The sequence below is a fragment of the Cinclus cinclus genome, chromosome 20 (genome assembly GCF_963662255.1).
Source record: "Cinclus cinclus chromosome 20, bCinCin1.1, whole genome shotgun sequence".
Taxonomy (NCBI): Eukaryota; Metazoa; Chordata; class Aves; order Passeriformes; family Cinclidae; genus Cinclus; species Cinclus cinclus.
The window spans coordinates 3,879,796-3,897,613 of record NC_085065.1 but is presented as its reverse complement, the minus strand read 5'-3'; the positions used below and the strand labels follow the sequence as shown (position 1 = coordinate 3,897,613).

General features: G+C 46.4%; 1 protein-coding gene across 1 annotated transcript in view; it reads left to right on the top strand.

Moving 5' to 3' along the window:
• Window positions 1-17,623, top strand: part of TBCD (tubulin folding cofactor D) — a 117,138-nt gene extending 99,515 nt beyond the window's left edge. Inside the window, exons 33-39 of the mRNA XM_062506578.1 lie at window positions 2,949-3,070; window positions 3,920-3,997; window positions 9,443-9,532; window positions 9,892-9,979; window positions 13,279-13,388; window positions 15,788-15,872; window positions 17,258-17,623. Coding sequence (XP_062362562.1) covers window positions 2,949-3,070; window positions 3,920-3,997; window positions 9,443-9,532; window positions 9,892-9,979; window positions 13,279-13,388; window positions 15,788-15,872; window positions 17,258-17,269 — 585 coding nt within the window. The 3' untranslated portion in view covers window positions 17,270-17,623. The remainder of the gene's footprint in view (window positions 1-2,948; window positions 3,071-3,919; window positions 3,998-9,442; window positions 9,533-9,891; window positions 9,980-13,278; window positions 13,389-15,787; window positions 15,873-17,257) is intronic.
• Window positions 17,624-17,818: the final 195 nt, after the last annotated feature.

The window sequence follows — 17,818 nt, the reverse complement described above, 5'->3', positions numbered from 1 at the left end:
CAAACAAAAATATTGGGATGTTAGTAGATGATATTCTAAAACATCTGGTTACTGGGACACATTGTATGTGAATCAATGCATATTTGGTGGAAGAAACAGGCCCAAAATCCTCTTGTCTTGGTTGAGAGTTCTTGAGCAAAATACAATTGAGAATAATTCCAGGCATTCTTTTCTTACAGAAAAAGATAGTGTGAATTATGATATTCCTACTTCATGTAGGGCATCACTGCTGCAAAGTACAAACCAGAGCCTGAGGATGTGGATCAGATGTCTTAATCACTGATGGGTGGCTGAGATTTTGGATGAAACAGATGCTCTGTTACAGACTGGATGCCTAAGCTAATTCTTTTTGACCATATCAGTCCCACCTGTTGCCTCAGAGCTGGTTTTAGAAATGCTTTTCCTCTGTTTTGCAAAGCTGACTGGGCACAGTTTCATGAAGGTTTGTGTAGAAACCACACCAGACACCTGCCCAGAGCTGCAAGTACCTCTCTGCTTGCTGGAGCTGCACTTCTTACTTGTGCCCTGGTGCAGGAGGTAAAATCTTCAGGGCTTGAATTCTGTCCCCAGGTGAGCAGTGCCTCTGGGCAGTGTTCTCTGCATGGAGCATCTCCTGTCACTGCAGGATCTGCTCCTGGCTCCAGTGTTGGGGCAGTCACGCCTTGGCAAAGCCTGGTTTTGCTGTTCCACAAGAACAAGGTCATTCTCAGGCCTCCTCTTAAATTTGTATCCAAAGTTGTCCCAGTTCCAGCCCATTAACCTCCTAATTTCCTTTCCCAGTCCTTGTGGAACCCCAGGGAAAGGTAAATGTCACACATTTGATGTAGTGTGAATTTGTGTTCTCCAAAGATGAGGAAGACATTTGGAAGTATTCTCTGCAAATACTCAGGAGCAGTTAAGATTACAGCTCAGATACTGAGGCTGGGACAAAAGGAGTTCACCTGAGGAGAAAATTAGGATTTAACCAGTTCGTGTCATGTTATGCTGGAGTTTCTGACGGTATTGGGAAAATACCCCATTTTTCAATCTCTCAAGCAGTTACATGATGGATTATCCATACCTGTACTTCTGTATTGTTTAATTACTTGTGCTGTCCTCATTCTCCAGTGTTTCTGATATCCTGCTCCTCTGCCTTGGTTTGGCACAGCTCTGGAGCACCCCACCTGGAGCTGTGCTTGTTGCCTTTTACTTTCATGCCCTTTTTTGCCTTTTCAAGTCATTTGGATCTGCAGAGAAAGCACTGAGTCATTCAGCTTCCTTTCAAAAAAATGCTGTGAGATCTCTGAGGGAGTTCAAGAGGCAAAAGAAACAGGAGAGAAAATGACACCACCTGAGATTTTTTTCTGAAATGGGATTTCTTCTGCTTGTTGTTGGGTCTCTGTTTTTGGAAGGTGTTAAGATAAAATATTTCTTCTTCATTTATAACAGTCTTAAATGCACAGATTGTTTTCAAGGGTAGTATATAATAATTAAGTTGTTCTTGAATTTTCAGGAAATCTCTCTTACAATTGTATATGCTGTGAAGATCATTCAGTGTCACGACCCAGTTTGTACTGGGCACACTGGGACACACACCAGTGTTTCTTTTGGAGTATGAAACAGCTACACTGGGTTCAGTTCAGTGTAGCTGCCTTGTACAGATTTTAATGAGATTTGGCTGTTGTTTTGAACCTCAGAATAACTGAATAATTTATCCAAATTGCTTGACCTTTTTCAAGAAATATTTCTGCTCCCGTGTTGCCCAGGATGTTTCAGTACAGAACAAAGTGTTAATGTTGCAGAGTGTTCTGTTTGCAGGCCAGAGCTTTGGGAAAATAGCTCAGAGTTTTGAGCCAAGGCTGAAATGTTTCTTGTTCTTGGGTACTGATGCACCCATAAATGCCACTGATATGAACTTTGTTAGATATAATGTTTAAATAGAAATTCTTCTCATTTGCTTTTGGGAAGACACTTGCGATGTTTCTTATTCTCATCCAGTATTTTGTTTTCTTTCCTTGATAAAATGGTCAGGCCTCTGAGGAAAAGGGGATTCCACAGAGGCTGTGCCTGCTCCCAGCACAGCAGGTCAGACAAGCACAGTGGCTCCTGGAGATCATGGGATCAGAGGGTGGTTTGGGCTGATAGGGACCTTAAAACTCATCCCATTCCAGTCCCTGACACCTTCCACTGTCCCAGGCTGCTCCAAACCCCATCCAACCTGGCCTGGGACATTCCAGGGATCCAGGGGCAGGCACAGCTTCTCTGGGTACCCTGTGCCAGGGCCTGCCCACCCTCCCAGGGAACAATTCCTTCCCAATATCCCATCTAAACTGTGGGGAGCTGTTGAGTGATGCTGCAGCCTGTGATGGCTCATGGCCAGTGTGAGCCCATGGGCTGTGTCCAGCTGAGCCTTGAGCAGCAGCACTGAGCCCTCTCTGTCATCTTGCTAAGCTGGCTGATTAGCTTAATACAGTTAAACCAACAGTCAGCATTTCTTTATGACTTGTGTGCCATTTTTAACTGGATTTTGCTGGTGGTTTGTGTAGCTCAAGAGTTTGTCTGCATGGTTCAGTTCCATCACCTGTTTAATAAATACTACTTGGTGAAGTCCTGGTGTGCTCCTTCACCTCCAGAGTCATAACAGAATTATTATCTGAAGTGAAGCAGCATAATCATAGTGGTTTGAGGATGTTTCATTTTGAGATAAAGAAAACAATGAGCCTTTAATGTGGTATTTTGTCCTGCAGTGGCAAACTTAAAAAGGAAAAAACCCCAAATTTCCTTGAAAATGGGTTAGTGCAGGTAAAACAGGCATGGTGCTGTTGGGTATTGTAACTGATTTGTGCACTTGGCTGCTGGAGGAGTGTTCCCAGTGCAGCTGTGCTCAGCTGGAGGGACAGGGCAGTCCTCTAGCCCCTGTCTGTGTGTGGCTTTTCCCTGTCCTTCACTAGAGGTTCCTTCTGTTGCAGCTCAGATACTCTGCCCAGAGCCTGTTTGACTACATGAAGAAAATCCAGAGTGACCCCAGTGCTTTGGAGAGTTTCTGTGGGACACTGCTGCAGGTCTTTGAGGACAACCTGCGGAATGACCGGTAATGGCTTTCCTTGGCTTTTTTCCTTTTGCAGCTTTTGCCAGTCAGGTGTGTGGCACACCTAGTGAATGCCCAAGGCATTTGCATTTGCTGTAGTGGAGCTGTTTGGTACAGCAGGACCTGTGGTAAAATACATAACTGAGGAGTGATGGCAAAATATTTTGTGTATTCAAGTTGTTGAATCATAGAATGGTTTGGATTGGAGGGGACTCAAAGCTCATCCCATTCCACCCCCTGACATGGACAGGGACACCTTCCACTATCCTAGGTTGCTCCAAGCCCCATCCAGTGTGGCCATGGACACTTCCAGGCGTGGGACAGCCTCAGCTGCTCTGGGCACCTGTGCCAGGGCCTCCCCACCCCTCCAGGAAAGAATTCCTTCCCAATATCCCATCTAAACCTACACTTTTCAGTTTGAAGCCATTCCTCCTTGTTCTGTCAGTATCGTATTTTAATTTTGTTTCTTGTCTCAAGTGTTGAAAACATGGCCATGGTTATTCCAACTGACATGTGTTGGTTCATTTGATGCTGTAACTTGTGATACAGTCTGTGCAATACATTGTTTATATTCTAGAAAACAGATTTATATTTCTTAATGCTGTCAATTGTGTGCAAATCTAAAGCAGGTGTGTTGTTAATTAGTTTTTTTTTCCTTTTGGCTGGGATGGAATGTCCCTGTTCAGCCAACACACATAAGGTACTGAGTAACCCTCCTCTGTGTAAATCAGAGTTCTAATTTACCTATGTGTAGGTACACAGGAAGTTCCTTTCATTGCTTCTGAATAATAATAGTATATATCTATATGCTAAGAAGTGTATTTACCTTGTTGAATCATTTTCTTTCCTCAGGGTGTCTGTGCCTCTCCTGACAATGCTGGACCAGATGCTGGCAAATGGCTGTTTTGATATGTTCACTGAGCAAGAGAAGTAAGTTGCTGGAAGTCTCCTTGGTTTATTTCCCACTGTGCAACAGAGCTCTTCAGTCCTGCCTGGCTGCTGCTGGGTGTTGCTCTGGAGGGTGCACAGGGCTCCAAGTGTGAGTCTGTATTGCAGTGCTTTAACTTTCCTCAAATGGGACAAACAGCCTTGAAAGGGTCTTGATAAAATCCTCGACTCTCACGTCTGTGTAGAACTTTGTTACTTGTTCATTGTTTGACAGCCAGGGCATTAATCAAATGCAATTTCCATGTTTCACCTGGCATTCTTGGACCTGTATCAGATCTGCTCTTTTGTTTTCCAGCTTCCTAAATCCCTGCTGGTTGGAGCACATTCCTCCTGTACTGGGAGCCTTGAGCACTGGCAGTGTCTCTGTGGTGCTGCAGAAACCTCTGTGCCTACAAGCTATGGCTCCCTCAGTCCCACTGCTTTGGTCAATGTGAATATCTCCAAAGATGTTAATTAAGATTCTAATAAGAATAATAAAAAAGGCATGTCCCAGCTCTTCCTCCCTGAGCTTGGTCTTGTGTTTAGCTTAGGAGCAGAGAAACGTGAGTGAGATACTCCAGTGTGAGATCATGGGGTTCTGCAGATGTTTCAGAAAAGAATTATTTTAATTTCAGTAATATTAAAATCTATTCCACAAGCTCTCCCAGGCAGTATCTTGGCACATCTGCAGGTTTTTACAGAATTGTGCAATGTAGATTCTGCAAGCACAGATACTGGATTGGGAACTTGTTGATTCAAGAATTACTCACAGCAGATAGATTGAAAAGCTTTCATCATTCTGAAAGTTTTGATTGAGCCCACTCTTGTCTTGGAGTGTGGTTTTAGATAATATTTCTTAAATTGCATTTGGCAGTCCCTGTTTGAATGGGAATTTAAAGAGAGTCAAAGTCAGATGGAGTGAATATTACTTGTTCAGTTTGGTAATCATACCAGTGATCTGGAGCTTCCACACAGGTTCCAGTCATCCCTGCTGGGCAGGGTAAGAGATTATGGGTGGAAATTCCAGTCAAAGTCTTGTCTCCCAGGGCTCTGATCAGAAACCAAGTGGTAGCAGCAATGCCTTTGTTGTGTGAGTGACTCAGACTCAACCCTGTGGTGCCATTGTGATGCTTTGTGTAAAAGACCTGAAATAAAATCCAGGGCTATTATGGGGGGAAGGATTTTGAAGCTGTTCCAGATGTATTTGATGATGAAACCAAAAATGAAAATGAATAATGAAGCAGCCAAGTGGATCATGCTCATGTCAAAGGATTGAAATGCTGGCCTGGAGTTCAGAACTTGTTACCATAGAGAGCCCAGGAAGGGCAGAGCCATGGGGAGGAGGAAGACAGTTAAAAGGTGGAGAGTTTTGTTCTTGCATGTGTCAGATTTGGAATGTGGGTGCACAGGGATGAGTTACTGTGGGCACTTCACAGGGAGCCAGGTGAATACCCAGGGCTCTGCCCTGCTCTGTGTGTGGATCAAACACATGGTGGGTGAGCCCAAAATTCCATTTCATGCAGTGTTTGCATTTTGTTACTCTGGTAATTCCTTTGTGTGTAGTTCGGGATGGATCCACTGATCCTGGCTCCAAGGCCTGCCTGCCTGCCCCTCCTGTTGGATGCCACCTACTCCTTTTTGAACAGAAAAGCCTGACCTTGGGTCTGGTCTCTGGAATGGAGCCCTTTACTCCCCTTCCAGAGCAGCCTCCATAAAAATGTATAAGACCATCACAGGGTGGTGGGAAGATGGAGGCACTGCTTGGTGCCATGGAAAGGCCACATTTGCCTGCAGTGTCAGGTGGTTTTATGTAGAGTGTGCCTGAAATACAAACTTAGATACATGCGTTACATTCTTGTATTTTTCCTTGGGATGTTCAGCTCCTGTTTCATTTCCTCATCTCATTATTTTATTACCATGTTGTGCTGAATGGAGCTTTAGCAAAGGAATTGGCATGTAGGGTGTCTGGCATCAGGATTATACCTAAAACAGCCACCAAACAGGCAACTGTTGCATTGTCCAGAAATGTTCCCAAGTGCATTTTGGAGTTTGAAATGGAAACTCTGCATTCTCCCACATATTTATTTTCTAATAAAACATTCACAGTCCAGCATGGGTAATATCCAACAGTGCTTAATTTAACCAGGATTAGGAGCGGGATCAGTTTGACCCTTGTGAGTGCTCCAGTTAAAGCCATTTGCCACAGGGTGTCACTCCTGCCTTGCACAGGTGGAACCCACCAGGCATTTTCCTGCCTTTTCACACCCTACAGCTCATACAGAATATAAAGCTCAACATTTGTGGTGTGGTTCTGCAGCTGAATCTCAATGTTCAAGAAGCTCTGTGTGGTTGGTGTGTGATCTCTGTGCAAAAGTGAGCCCTTGGTGTTCCTGCTCCACTGTTGTGGATTGGATGCTCGTGCTCAAGGGAGGTGGATTTATCATTCATGGAACTGGCCAGGAGGGATGGGAAGAGTGGGGTTGGAAATGAATCAGCTTCAGTGTCACCAGGACCATCAAAAGGCTTTCAGAGCTGGCTACTCTGTTGTGCTTGGCTTAGGGAAAAGAACAGCTCTTAGGCATATTCCAGGCTGTTATTTCCTACCTGTCCTAAGTGACATAAACCTGCTTGTCCAGCACGAGAGGTTCCCCCTCCCCTGTGCTGACAGGGATGGTTTGTATCACTGCACAGTGAGTGGCACTGGAGAGCTGCTGTGGGTTAAAAGTGCCCTTCTGTCTCTCAGCTTGAGGGGTTTCCTCGGTCTCCCAGGTTGTGCCAAACTAGGAAGGGAAGGGAGGGAAATGGGTTTCTCCTGGCAGCAGGGTAGGTGGGTGCTGGGCTGGAATCTTGGTGGTGCTGCTGCAGCATCACTGACCTGCTGCTCCCCCCAGACAGGGCAGCAGAGCCCTCAGCTCTGTGGTCACACAACCCAAACCCTCCTGATTCCATCCCAGAGCAGAGTTGGTGGAGCTGCTCTTGCAGCAATGCAGGGAGTGCTTGTGGGGTGGGGACTGCTGGAGGCAGTGGGCACAGCTCAGAGTGCAGCTCTCAGAAACGCAGCAGCACAGACTGGGCTGCTGTGAGCTCTCCAGTGGCTGCTCCTCAAGCACAGAGGTACCTGGCAGCTCCCTGCTGGTGGTGGGACCCTTAAGGACAGGCAGGACAAAGGAGAGTGAACCGAGGCCACTGACGGAGCTGGCATTGGAGTGTCACTGGTCACAGCTCCTGTGGCGGCAGGTTCCTGCTGCTCCAGCGGGTGAAGGATCCCCAGCACTGCTGGGGCTGTCCAGAGCCCTGTGGGTTGTCCTTACAAGTGTGCTAAGATGGGTCTAATACTCAGTGCCATGTAAACAGAACAGCCTTGGAATGACAATTCAGGATCTAGTGCTCTCTGGGGTAGTAAGTGGCATTTCTCTCTCTGACGTGTATGTAGTTTACACATTCAGCAGAAGCACCCATGTATTCTCTCTGTTTTTTTTTTCTGGTGATCTTGCAGTGCATTAAGAAAGTCTGTGTCCCCATTGATCTCCAGCTGGTCATTTCTATGTGTCCATGCGCCCGTGGATTGTTTTTTAGCAACTGTTGGATTGTGTTTTTTTACTGCTCTTGCATAACCAGCCATGCAGCAGAAAGCTGGAGGGGGCTGGTGGCAGTTCCACCCTGCCTCTGCTGAGACCCAGCTCACCTGGGGAGGAACACCAGCACCTCTGCAGTGCCCAGTTCACAGAATGCAAAGAGAACTTCAGACTGATCCCTTTTCCCCAGTGCTGATGCTGTTCCTGCTGGCACAGTGCCCACACAGGAGAAGGAATTTTCTCAATTTCCTTTACAGAGGCCAAGCTATTTGAGTCATTTGAGATCACACATAGGTTAGCTTTGGTTATTGCAAATATAGAATTGGCAACCAACAGAAAGGAAAGTGCATCTGTTTTAAACACAAAGTGCTGCTCATGAGGTCCATGATTTAGATTTATTCCAGATGCTCTTGTTCCAGTTGGTCTCTTTGTTGCTCCCCTTCTCAGCGATGTCCCTGTTGTTCAACCAGTTTAAATCTCACCTAATTCACTGTCTGGCCTGGCCTGTGCTGAGAGCCAGGCATGCACTGCAGGGGTTGTAATTAGCTTTCTACACAGGGTCTTGGTGTAATAGGGGTGGGAGGAGGAGGAATCCCACCAAGGTAAGACAAAACGTACCTCAGCATTCAGAGAGCTCTTCCCTCACCCACCCAGACAAATCCCTGCCTGTAGACCCACACAGACTCATTCATGTCTGTTGTTCCCACCGTGTGTAGAATTCTTTAGCTCAGTTTACCGTGGTTTGTTGTTCAGTTTTTTTAAAGAGGTCACTCTTTGCCAGTACGTGCCAGGATTTTGTTACAAATTTTTAAAAGTCATTAAAAACCACTAACTCTTGACTAGAAAACTCTACAGAACAAGGCACGTTACCTTAACAAAACATCCTGGCACTCCTATAAACATCTTATTTTAAATGTTCTGCCCTTCTACAGATGACAATACCCAGCTTTCTTCAGTAGTTTTTATCCACAGCTTTGAACTGTGGTAGAAGAAAATGAATGTTACTATTTTTGCTTTCTGCTTTTCATACACAATGCAGTGAGGTTTCCAAAATACACAGCCTAGAAGTTATTTTGCTCACTAGGCAAATATGAAATAGTTTCTTTTGCATCTATGGCACTTCAGACTTGAGTGTGGCAAGTAAAAGATTAAATAATTTGAACTGAAATAAAAGCATTAGTCCCCCTTTCCTTCTTTTTAATAGATCCTTGGAATAACTAGCAGTACTTGTGTTTGTACGAGTGTCTGGGAAAGAGCTGTGAGAATCACGTTTCCCAGACTGTGTGGAAAAAGAAAAGAATTTGCTAAATATATTTAAAGATGGCTTCATGGCCTGTACACGTAATAGAACTGTGAGCCCTGTGTTTAATTACGTTGTCTGGAATCACTGAAGGAATTCGGGCTGTGAAATGGTGGAGTAGTTAAGAACAACATTCATCCTCTTTTGTGTAAAGTTTGGTTGGAGACCTTAGGGAATGACCATGATGGTACACAGACTAAGTAACTGCTATTTGACTACAGGATAATGTAACTCCTGACATAGTATTTCTGATCACTCCACACTCTTTAAACACAAGCCATGGCAAGCCAGTTACCCTCTGTGGACAGAACCTGTTTGGCTAAAAGGAGTTCATACCTCAGCACATAGATAATAGCAATGTAAATAATTGATAATTTCTTCCCTCTCTTGTTAAAAAATGAAAGCTCTAGGAACGTGGTGGCCAAACTCTCCTGAGCTGGGGGGAAGCACAACCCACCCTGCAGTGTGTCTTGCCTTGCCTTGGAATGGTAGTTTGGCATCCTGACCATCATGAAATGTCTTTGAAATTCTGCTGAAACCTACTGCTCATCTTTTCTCCTTTCCCATTTTCAGCCATCCCTTCCCAGTGAAGTTGTTCACCCTCTGTAAAGAAGAGATCAAAAGGTCCAAAGACATCCGGAAGCTTCGTTCCAGCATAGGAGTGTGAGTTAAAGAAATCAGTCTTTTCTCCTAGAAAGTGAAGAATATTTACCTTGCCAGAGGTAGCAGTTAGGTGTGGTTCATATGGAATTGAAATGGAAAATACACACATATGTGTGAGTGAAGCTTGTGAGTCTCACACTTCTGGGTGGTTGAAGTGAAACATATGATTTGATAAAGCTGAATGTTCAAGTTTTAAAATTTTTGTAGGCCTAAAGGTACTTAAAGGGAATAATTTGCTTTTTCTATGTAGGGAAAGCTTCCCCTCCCTGCCTTTTTCCCAATGTCCATCTTCATCCTAGTCCTCAAAATGTGCTTGTACAGTTATAACACAAGATCTGTTTTTTTCTGATATTTTCTAGATTTTGTGGTCTGATTCAGTTTCAAGGAGACATGAGAGAGAAAGTTTTCTTCCAGTTGTTTCTCCTCCTTTGTCATCCCTTTCCTATAGTAAGTACTGAAGACTTGGCACATTATCAACTCTATCCTTTACAATACTTTACAAATGAAAAATAATACAAAATATATTAAGGCAGCATTCTCTTTAGCAGGTATGAGTGTATAGAACAGGCTTTATTTCTCAAGGATCTGCTCTCTGCAGTGGTGCCCCCTGACCCAGGCTGCTGGCTGCCTGCCATGTACCTGGCTGTGCCCTTCCACCTCCTGGCCTTACTGGTTAAATTGGGAGCAATGCAGGTGCCTCAGCCATTTGTTTCTGGGAAGACCTGTTCACCATTTAGTGCTGAAAGCTCCAACCAGATCAGTTACTCAGTTCTGTGACATTTCTGAGAGTAGCAACACTGGAGTAGGGCTGGTTCAAGAAAAAGAAACATTTTTTGTAAGGTGTGACAGAAGCTGGTGCAGTACAGGAAGGTTTAGAAAGCTTTTTACCTTTTTCCTGTAACTAACAGGACACAAAAATCTGAGTATGTACAAGAGATCAAATGTGTGATGATACTATTTTAGTCCTTTAAAATCTATTTTGACTTAGGAAAGCTTGGTGTTAGATTTTTTTTTTACTGCACAAACCTGGGAGCTCTGATTCTGCAAAGTTTGGTACTTAAGGTTTCTATTCCATTTCCATGTTGTGTGTATTTGCTCCACGAGGAATCCTTTGCAGAAGGGTCACAGTGTGAAAAATAGAGAGAGATAATTTCAATTCTGTGGCTTATTGGATTTTTACATCACAAATGTGACCCATTTTTGATGGGTCAGTTTGATTTGGGTCCAGAACTAGCCCTGTAATATCTTCGGCAAAGCTGGGCCCTTTCCAGTGGGGCCAGGCTCACATGTTTGAATTCCTTCCCTGTGAGGGACAGAGGTATGGCCTTCCAAATGGGAAATACTGCACTGAGTGTAGGAGCAGGAGTTCCCCAAGATGCTGAGATGAAATTCCCTGAGGTGCAGACATGAGGTCCCTTCCTGCAGGAAATCCCTGTCAGAGGCAGGAGTGGACTTGGTGTCCTCCTGACCATGACAGCAGCCAGTGTGAGGGAGCAGCACCAGGAACAGCACTGGGCTCTTCCCTAGGGATCAGAGCATCCAAAGGAGGCCATGAGGATGGTGAAGGGCCTTGAGGGGAAGCTGTGTGAGGAGCAGCTGAGGGCACTTGAGGTGTTCAGCTGGAGGAGACTGAGGGCAGACCTCACTGGAGCTACAACTTCCTCATAAGAGGAAGAGGAGGAGCAAAGGATGGGCAGACACTGATCTCTGCTCTGTGGTGACCAGAGATAGGGTTTGGGGAATGGCCTGAAGGTGTGCCAGGAGAGGTTTGGTTTGAATTTCAGGAAAAGGTTCTTCCCCCAGAGGATGGTGGGCACTGCCCAGGCTCCCCAGGGAATGAGCACAGGCTAAGGCTGCTGGGGATGCACAGGATGTGACTGCTGGGGATGGTCCTGTGCAGGGCCAGAAGCTGGGCCGGGTGATCCCTGAGGGTCCTATGCAGTTCAGCAGCCAGTGTGGCCCTGGCTCTGTGGCTCTGGCTCTGGCTCTGTAGCTCTGGCTCTGGCTCTGTGGCTCTGGCTCTGTAGCTGTGGTTCTGGCTGTGGCTCTGGCTCTGTGGCTCTGGCTCTGGCTCTGTGGCTCTGGCTCTGTGGCTGTGGCTCTGGCTCTGTAGCTCTGGCTCTGGCTCTGTAGCTCTGGCTGTGGCTCTGGCTCTGTGGCTCTGTGGCTCTGGCTCTGTAGCTCTGGCTCTGTAGCTCTGGCTCTGGCTCTGGCTCTGTGGCTCTGTGGCTCTGGCTCTGTAGCTCTGGCTCTGTAGCTCTGGCTGTGGCTCTGGCTCTGTGGCTCTGGCTCTGTAGCTCTAGCTCTGGCTCTGTGGCTCTGGCTCTGTGGCTCTGGCTGTGGCTCTGGCTCTGTAGCTCTGGCTCTGTAGCTCTGGCTGTGGCTCTGTGGCTCTGGCTCTGTAGCTCTGGCTCTGTGGCTGTGGCTCTGTAGCTGTAGCTCTGGCTCTGTAGCTCTGGCTCTGTGGCTCTGGCTCTGGCTCTGGCTCTGTGGCTCTGGCTCTGTAGCTCTGGCTCTGTAGCTCTGGCTCTGTGGCTCTGGCTCTGGCTCTGGCTCTGTGGCTCTGGCTCTGTAGCTCTGGCTCTGTAGCTCTGGCTGTGGCTCTGGCTCTGTAGCTCTGGCTCTGTGGCTCTGGCTCTGGCTCTGTGGCTCTGGCTCTGTAGCTCTGGCTCTGTAGCTCTGGCTCTGGCTCTGTGGCTCTGGCTCTGTAGCTCTGGCTGTGGCTCTGGCTCTGTAGCTCTGGCTCTGTGGCTGTGGCTCTGTAGCTGTAGCTCTGGCTCTGTGGCTCTGGCTCTGGCTCTGTAGCTCTGGCTCTGTGGCTCTGGCTCTGTAGCTCTGGCTCTGGCTCTGTGGCTCTGGCTCTGTGGCTCTGGCTCTGTAGCTGTGGTTCTGGCTGTGGCTCTGGCTCTGTGGCTCTGGCTCTGGCTCTGTGGCTCTGGCTCTGTGGCTCTGGCTCTGTGGCTGTGGCTCTGGCTCTGTAGCTCTGGCTCTGTAGCTCTGGCTCTGGCTCTGTGGCTCTGGCTCTGTAGCTCTGGCTCTGTAGCTCTGGCTGTGGCTCTGGCTCTGGCTCTGTGGCTCTGGCTCTGTAGCTCTAGCTCTGGCTCTGTGGCTCTGGCTCTGTGGCTGTGGCTCTGTAGCTGTAGCTCTGGCTCTGTAGCTCTGGCTCTGTAGCTCTGGCTGTGGCTCTGGCTCTGTAGCTCTGGCTCTGTAGCTCTGGCTCTGTGGCTCTGGCTCTGTAGCTCTGGCTGTGGCTCTGGCTCTGTAGCTCTGGCTCTGTGGCTCTGGCTCTGTGGCTCTGTGGCTCTGGCTCTGTGGCTCTGGCTCTGTAGCTCTGGCTCTGGCTCTGTAGCTCTGGCTCTGTGGCTGTGGCTCTGTAGCTGTAGCTCTGGCTCTGTAGCTCTGGCTCTGGCTCTGGCTCTGTGGCTCTGGCTCTGGCTCTGGCTCTGGCTCTGTGGCTCTGGCTCTGTGGCTCTGGCTCTGTAGCTCTGGCTCTGGCTCTGTAGCTCTGGCTCTGTGGCTGTGGCTCTGTAGCTGTAGCTCTGGCTCTGTAGCTCTGGCTCTGTGGCTCTGTGGCTCTGGCTCTGTGGCTCTGTGGCTCTGGCTCTGTAGCTCTGGCTCTGTGGCTCTGTGGCTCTGTAGCTGTAGCTCTGGCTCTGTAGCTCTGGCTCTGGCTCTGTGGCTCTGGCTCTGGCTCTGGCTCTGTGGCTCTGGCTCTGCTGACTGTGCCCCTCTCTCTCTCCCTGCAGATCAGGAAGACCACGGCCAGCCAGGTGTACGAGATGCTGCTCACCTACAGCGACGTGGTGGACCCGGCCATCGTGGAGCAGGCCATGGCCATCCTCAGTGACACCAACTGGTGTGTGCAGGGCTGCCCCAGAATAACCCCTGTGCCCTGGAGTTAACAACATTCAGTGCCTTTGAAAGCTGGAGGGAGGAAGCTGTAAGAAGTGATAGCCTAGGTTCAGCTCTTTATTGCTTCCAGCCATGAAAGCACTGCTGCAAGGAATTCCTCTGTTCTAAAGAACTCTCCAGGATACTGGCCCACTGGCAGGAGGGGGATGTATAAAATCACCATTAGATTAAGTAAAATACCCATATTTTTCGAACAGCATAAGAAGGGAGGAAATCTTGGAAGTTTTCCATGAACCAGAGACTGGGCTGTGCAAACAGTCAAACTTTAACTGTACAGACAGTTTCTTGGCATTTATGAACACTGGCAGGATTTGGGGAAAGGAAGGATCTCTGCAAGCTGGAAAACAACAGAATTAGCAGAACAGCTCAAATCTCCCATGAAATGTAATTACTCAACATGCTACAAGTGTTGTATTCAGGCAAAGATTTGGAATTGGAGCAGTTTCGATGTTTCCCAGGCATAGGATGGCATGAATTAAACAACCATGTCACAGAATGTAATTCGTTTTTTTACCTACTCTTACCTGTGCTGTTACCTTCTTCCAGGGGCAGGGGAAGAGGGTCCTGTTCTGCATGAGCATGATCCAGTGTCTTTCAGAGCAAAGGAATCATTCCATGAGCACCTCTGCAGTGACAGGAACAGGGAACCAGCATTTTAACACTGGATTTTCCCCTTTTTGCAAATTCTAGCATTGGGCATTATCATCACATGGGCAGGCTTGATAAAAGGCTGCATGCCTGGGAGATTCAAGAAAATGCAGAATTTCAATAAATAATTAGTTTATTAGTTTTGCTGCCTTCTTAAACATTTTTCCTTGTCACAGACCAGGGCCATGGGGCTGCTGCCCCAAACAGCAGTCACAGAGAACAGACAAATATAGAAAAATATATAATTTATTTTGTCATTACATTAAATGGCTTTTTGTCTTCATTGACATTTCATGGAAGTAAATTCATCCGAGACAAGCTCAAAGAACAAATACCCCTTAAGGGTAGGTGACAGAGTTGCAGACTGCTTGTTACACTGTTTGACTTTTGTGTTGTTTCCAGTTCATTTCTGTGCTTGAGCTTAAAGAACTTTTTTGTGAAAAGAATGCTGAGTTTATCATTAGGAGGGGTGGCTGCTGCTCTCTTTCTGAATTTTCCAGTGCAAAATCAGAACAAGAGTCTCAGGTTTGAAGGAGTGATTGCCAGCAGTTCTGCCTGTGGTTACAATTCCTTGTTTAACTGCACGTGGAAGTTTAGGATTGTGTTGGGTGTGACTCAGAGCTCCATTAGGAAATCTGCATTTAAGAGCAGCCTTGCTCAGGAATTGCATAAGGAATTTTTTAACTGTCACTGCAGCAGGATGAGCTGAGTGCTGTCACCAAGGGGTGGTTCCAGGGCAAGCACTCACAGTGGTACAGGAAAAGCAGTGGCAGTTCAGCTCTGCTCATAAACAACTGGGTTCCTAAATCAAAGCAAAACACTTCCCCAGAAAAACGCTCCAGAAAAATGAATATTCTGTTTTCACCCTGTCATTTTTAGGGTGTGCCTGGCTTATTCTGGCTTGGAGCAAGCCCTGAGTACCCTGCTGCACTGTGGCCATTGCTCTGAGATGAAAGCCAAAGAGCTTGTTTACTTAAAACTTAATTGTTTTATCTTGGTAGATTTGAGCTGTTTACAGAAAAAGAGATTTGAAGTTGTTGCTGAGTGTCACAGTGAGCTGCTTGTTTTCCTCAAGCTCTCCCAGTGCAAAAATAATCAGTCTAAATTCTGAATTACCCAAAGTATTAGCAGCAGGAAGCCAAATGAGAAGGAATAGGGTAATTACTGCAATACACATATTTTCTTGTTGGGACTCCAAAGACTTTATCATACAATTGTGTCATGCAGAGTTTAAGCAAATTACTTTATAAATAATACATTTTGTTTAGCCACAGGAAAGTTTCCAGTAGTAAATAAGACAAATTGTCCAAGGTGTGAAAAACAAAAAGGTTGAAGTTACTTCTGACTCCCCTTTTTTTGCTTTTCTCTATGGAGGGAATGGGAGAGTCTTCTCCAAATCCAGTAACTTTGAAGAATAAATTCAATGAACTTTTAATCAAATAAGTGGGGTTTTTAAATACAAAACTCTGTCAATTAGTCTTGGACATTTTATTGGCCACTGGTTACCTGTGGCAGATCTGGTGTGTAGTGGCACAAAAATAGTCCATTAGTCTTCACATGTGACACAACAAAAACTGCTGCAAATTGAAATGTGCATGAAAGGACACACCCATTGTGATGCAGGGGTGGCATGGATCACTTAGGGACTTGTATGGATGTGTCTGAATTAACTGGAAACAACTTTTGCTGTCCCAGGGAAGCAGAGCTGCCCGTGGTGAGGGAGAGACGAAACTGCCTCTGTGACCTGATGAAAGTGCCCAGACCCCAGCTGGTGCCCAAGGTGAGGTGGGAATATGCTCCACGGGGTGCTTTGTTCTTGGAGGTGTCCCTGAGGATGTTCCCAGCCAGCTGCACAACACGTGGGATGGCTGGAGCTGGTGCCTGGGGCCCTTCCAGCCTCATTCCAGAGAGCATTCCAGGCTGGCAGCGCCACATTCCAGACACAGATGTGCAGCCACTGCTCCTCTGCCCTTCCTGGGGAAAGGGAAAAGACAGGAACTTCTCAATTTCAACAGCAGGATGATGACATGAGGTGGTGTGCAAACCACAGGACTGCAGCACTGCCTCTGTGGATGAATAGCATACAAAACCATGTGTATATAGATGTGTGTATACATATATGTATATATATAATGTATATAATGTATATTTGTAGATAGTTTGGACATGCCCACCCAGCTCAGTATTTCTGAAGTACAGAACTTTCTGCTTTGGTAGGGGTTCTAGAAGAGGTTTTTAGTGTTTTAAAGAATATGTGTTACTGTGTATATATAAATATTTATCTTTCTTTAAAGACTCATACTTAAGACACTATGAATACCCTTCGAAGACCTCCTGCTGCCTTATAGCAGTTTCTTCACTCATTTTCTGGTTTTTACCATCTGCTTTTTGTACAATTTTAAGAAACCTCAGTTAACATTTCTATAATTCTGGAAAACAAGAGTCTGAACCTCCTGCCCAGGCAAGGAGTTGTTTTTAGAACAAAAACTGACCTGAATGTTGCTTTTAAAGGTTTTCTAATCAAGTAGTAGAAAAGTTATGCTCAAAATAAGAGCTCTTACAAGGTCAACTCTCTGGTCTCAAAAAACTCCTTATCTTAATATTTAATTATTGAAGGCTGATACTTTAGGAGAACACTGTCTCTAGGATAAACAAAATAATAAGAAATATCCAAATACACATCCAGGTATCTCTGATGGAGCTGGTACAGGGGGGATCTGGATGTTTTGTGCTCCGTTTGGAACTTGACCTCTTGCTCCCCTGAACATAAGCAAACAGTGAGTGTAGCTTTGAGCACAGAGCTGAGCCTGCAGCTCATGGTGCCACTGCTGGGGAGGGGCTCTCCCAGCTGTCCCTGTGTCCCCAGTGCTGCTCCCAGCAGTGCCCAGCACTCTGCTTGGTACAAGTGGGAGAAGCCAGAGAAGAGGCCAAGCATGGCAGGATAAAAAGGTGAATTAAGTTGGCTTCAGCTGAAATCAACATTTTCCACTCCTTTAAATTTTGTACAAGTAAAACTTGTTGGAGGGTAGTTCAAACCATGGTGTTAAAAGGACTAAATACGACAGGTTTGTATTTTCTTTAATTTAGTTAATCACAGGGCTGGGACAGTGCCAGGACAGCAATGCCTGCTCCATGTGACCTGTCCTTTTCCTTTCTGTCTGGCAGAGTTCAGCATGAGGAAGAGCAGGCCCTGGCTGCTGGGCTGTCCTGCAGCTCCTGAGTCCTGTGCTGCCAGGATGGAGGAGGCTGAGCCATGGCATCCCCCCATGCTGCTTCTCAGCAGAGCTGAGGACTGCACTGCTGGACAGGAGAGTCTGCAGAGCCTGTCTGAAAGCACTGATGTGCCACAGGAAGACAACCAAAATTCCTTATTGTCAGTTTTTAATGTTGCTGTCTGGCAGGTTCTTGTCATGCTTTGTCACACTGACCTGTCTGGTTTGGTGTCACTGGTTTGTACTTCCCTGGCTGAACAGAGTGTACACACACCAAGAATTAAACCTGACCTTCTGCACTGGTCTCTTCAAGATTTATTTTTCAGAGGTGAGAATGGCAACACTCAGTGATACTGAAATCATCCCAAGCACCAAGGGTCCCTGTGGAAAAGTCTGTCATTCCTATGTCATAGTCAAACAAAAACCCCCAGGTTTCACTTCAGCTGATGTCACTGCCTCTCATAACAGCTCTTTATGTAAGTAATTCAGACAAACTGTTTTTGTGGTAAACTCG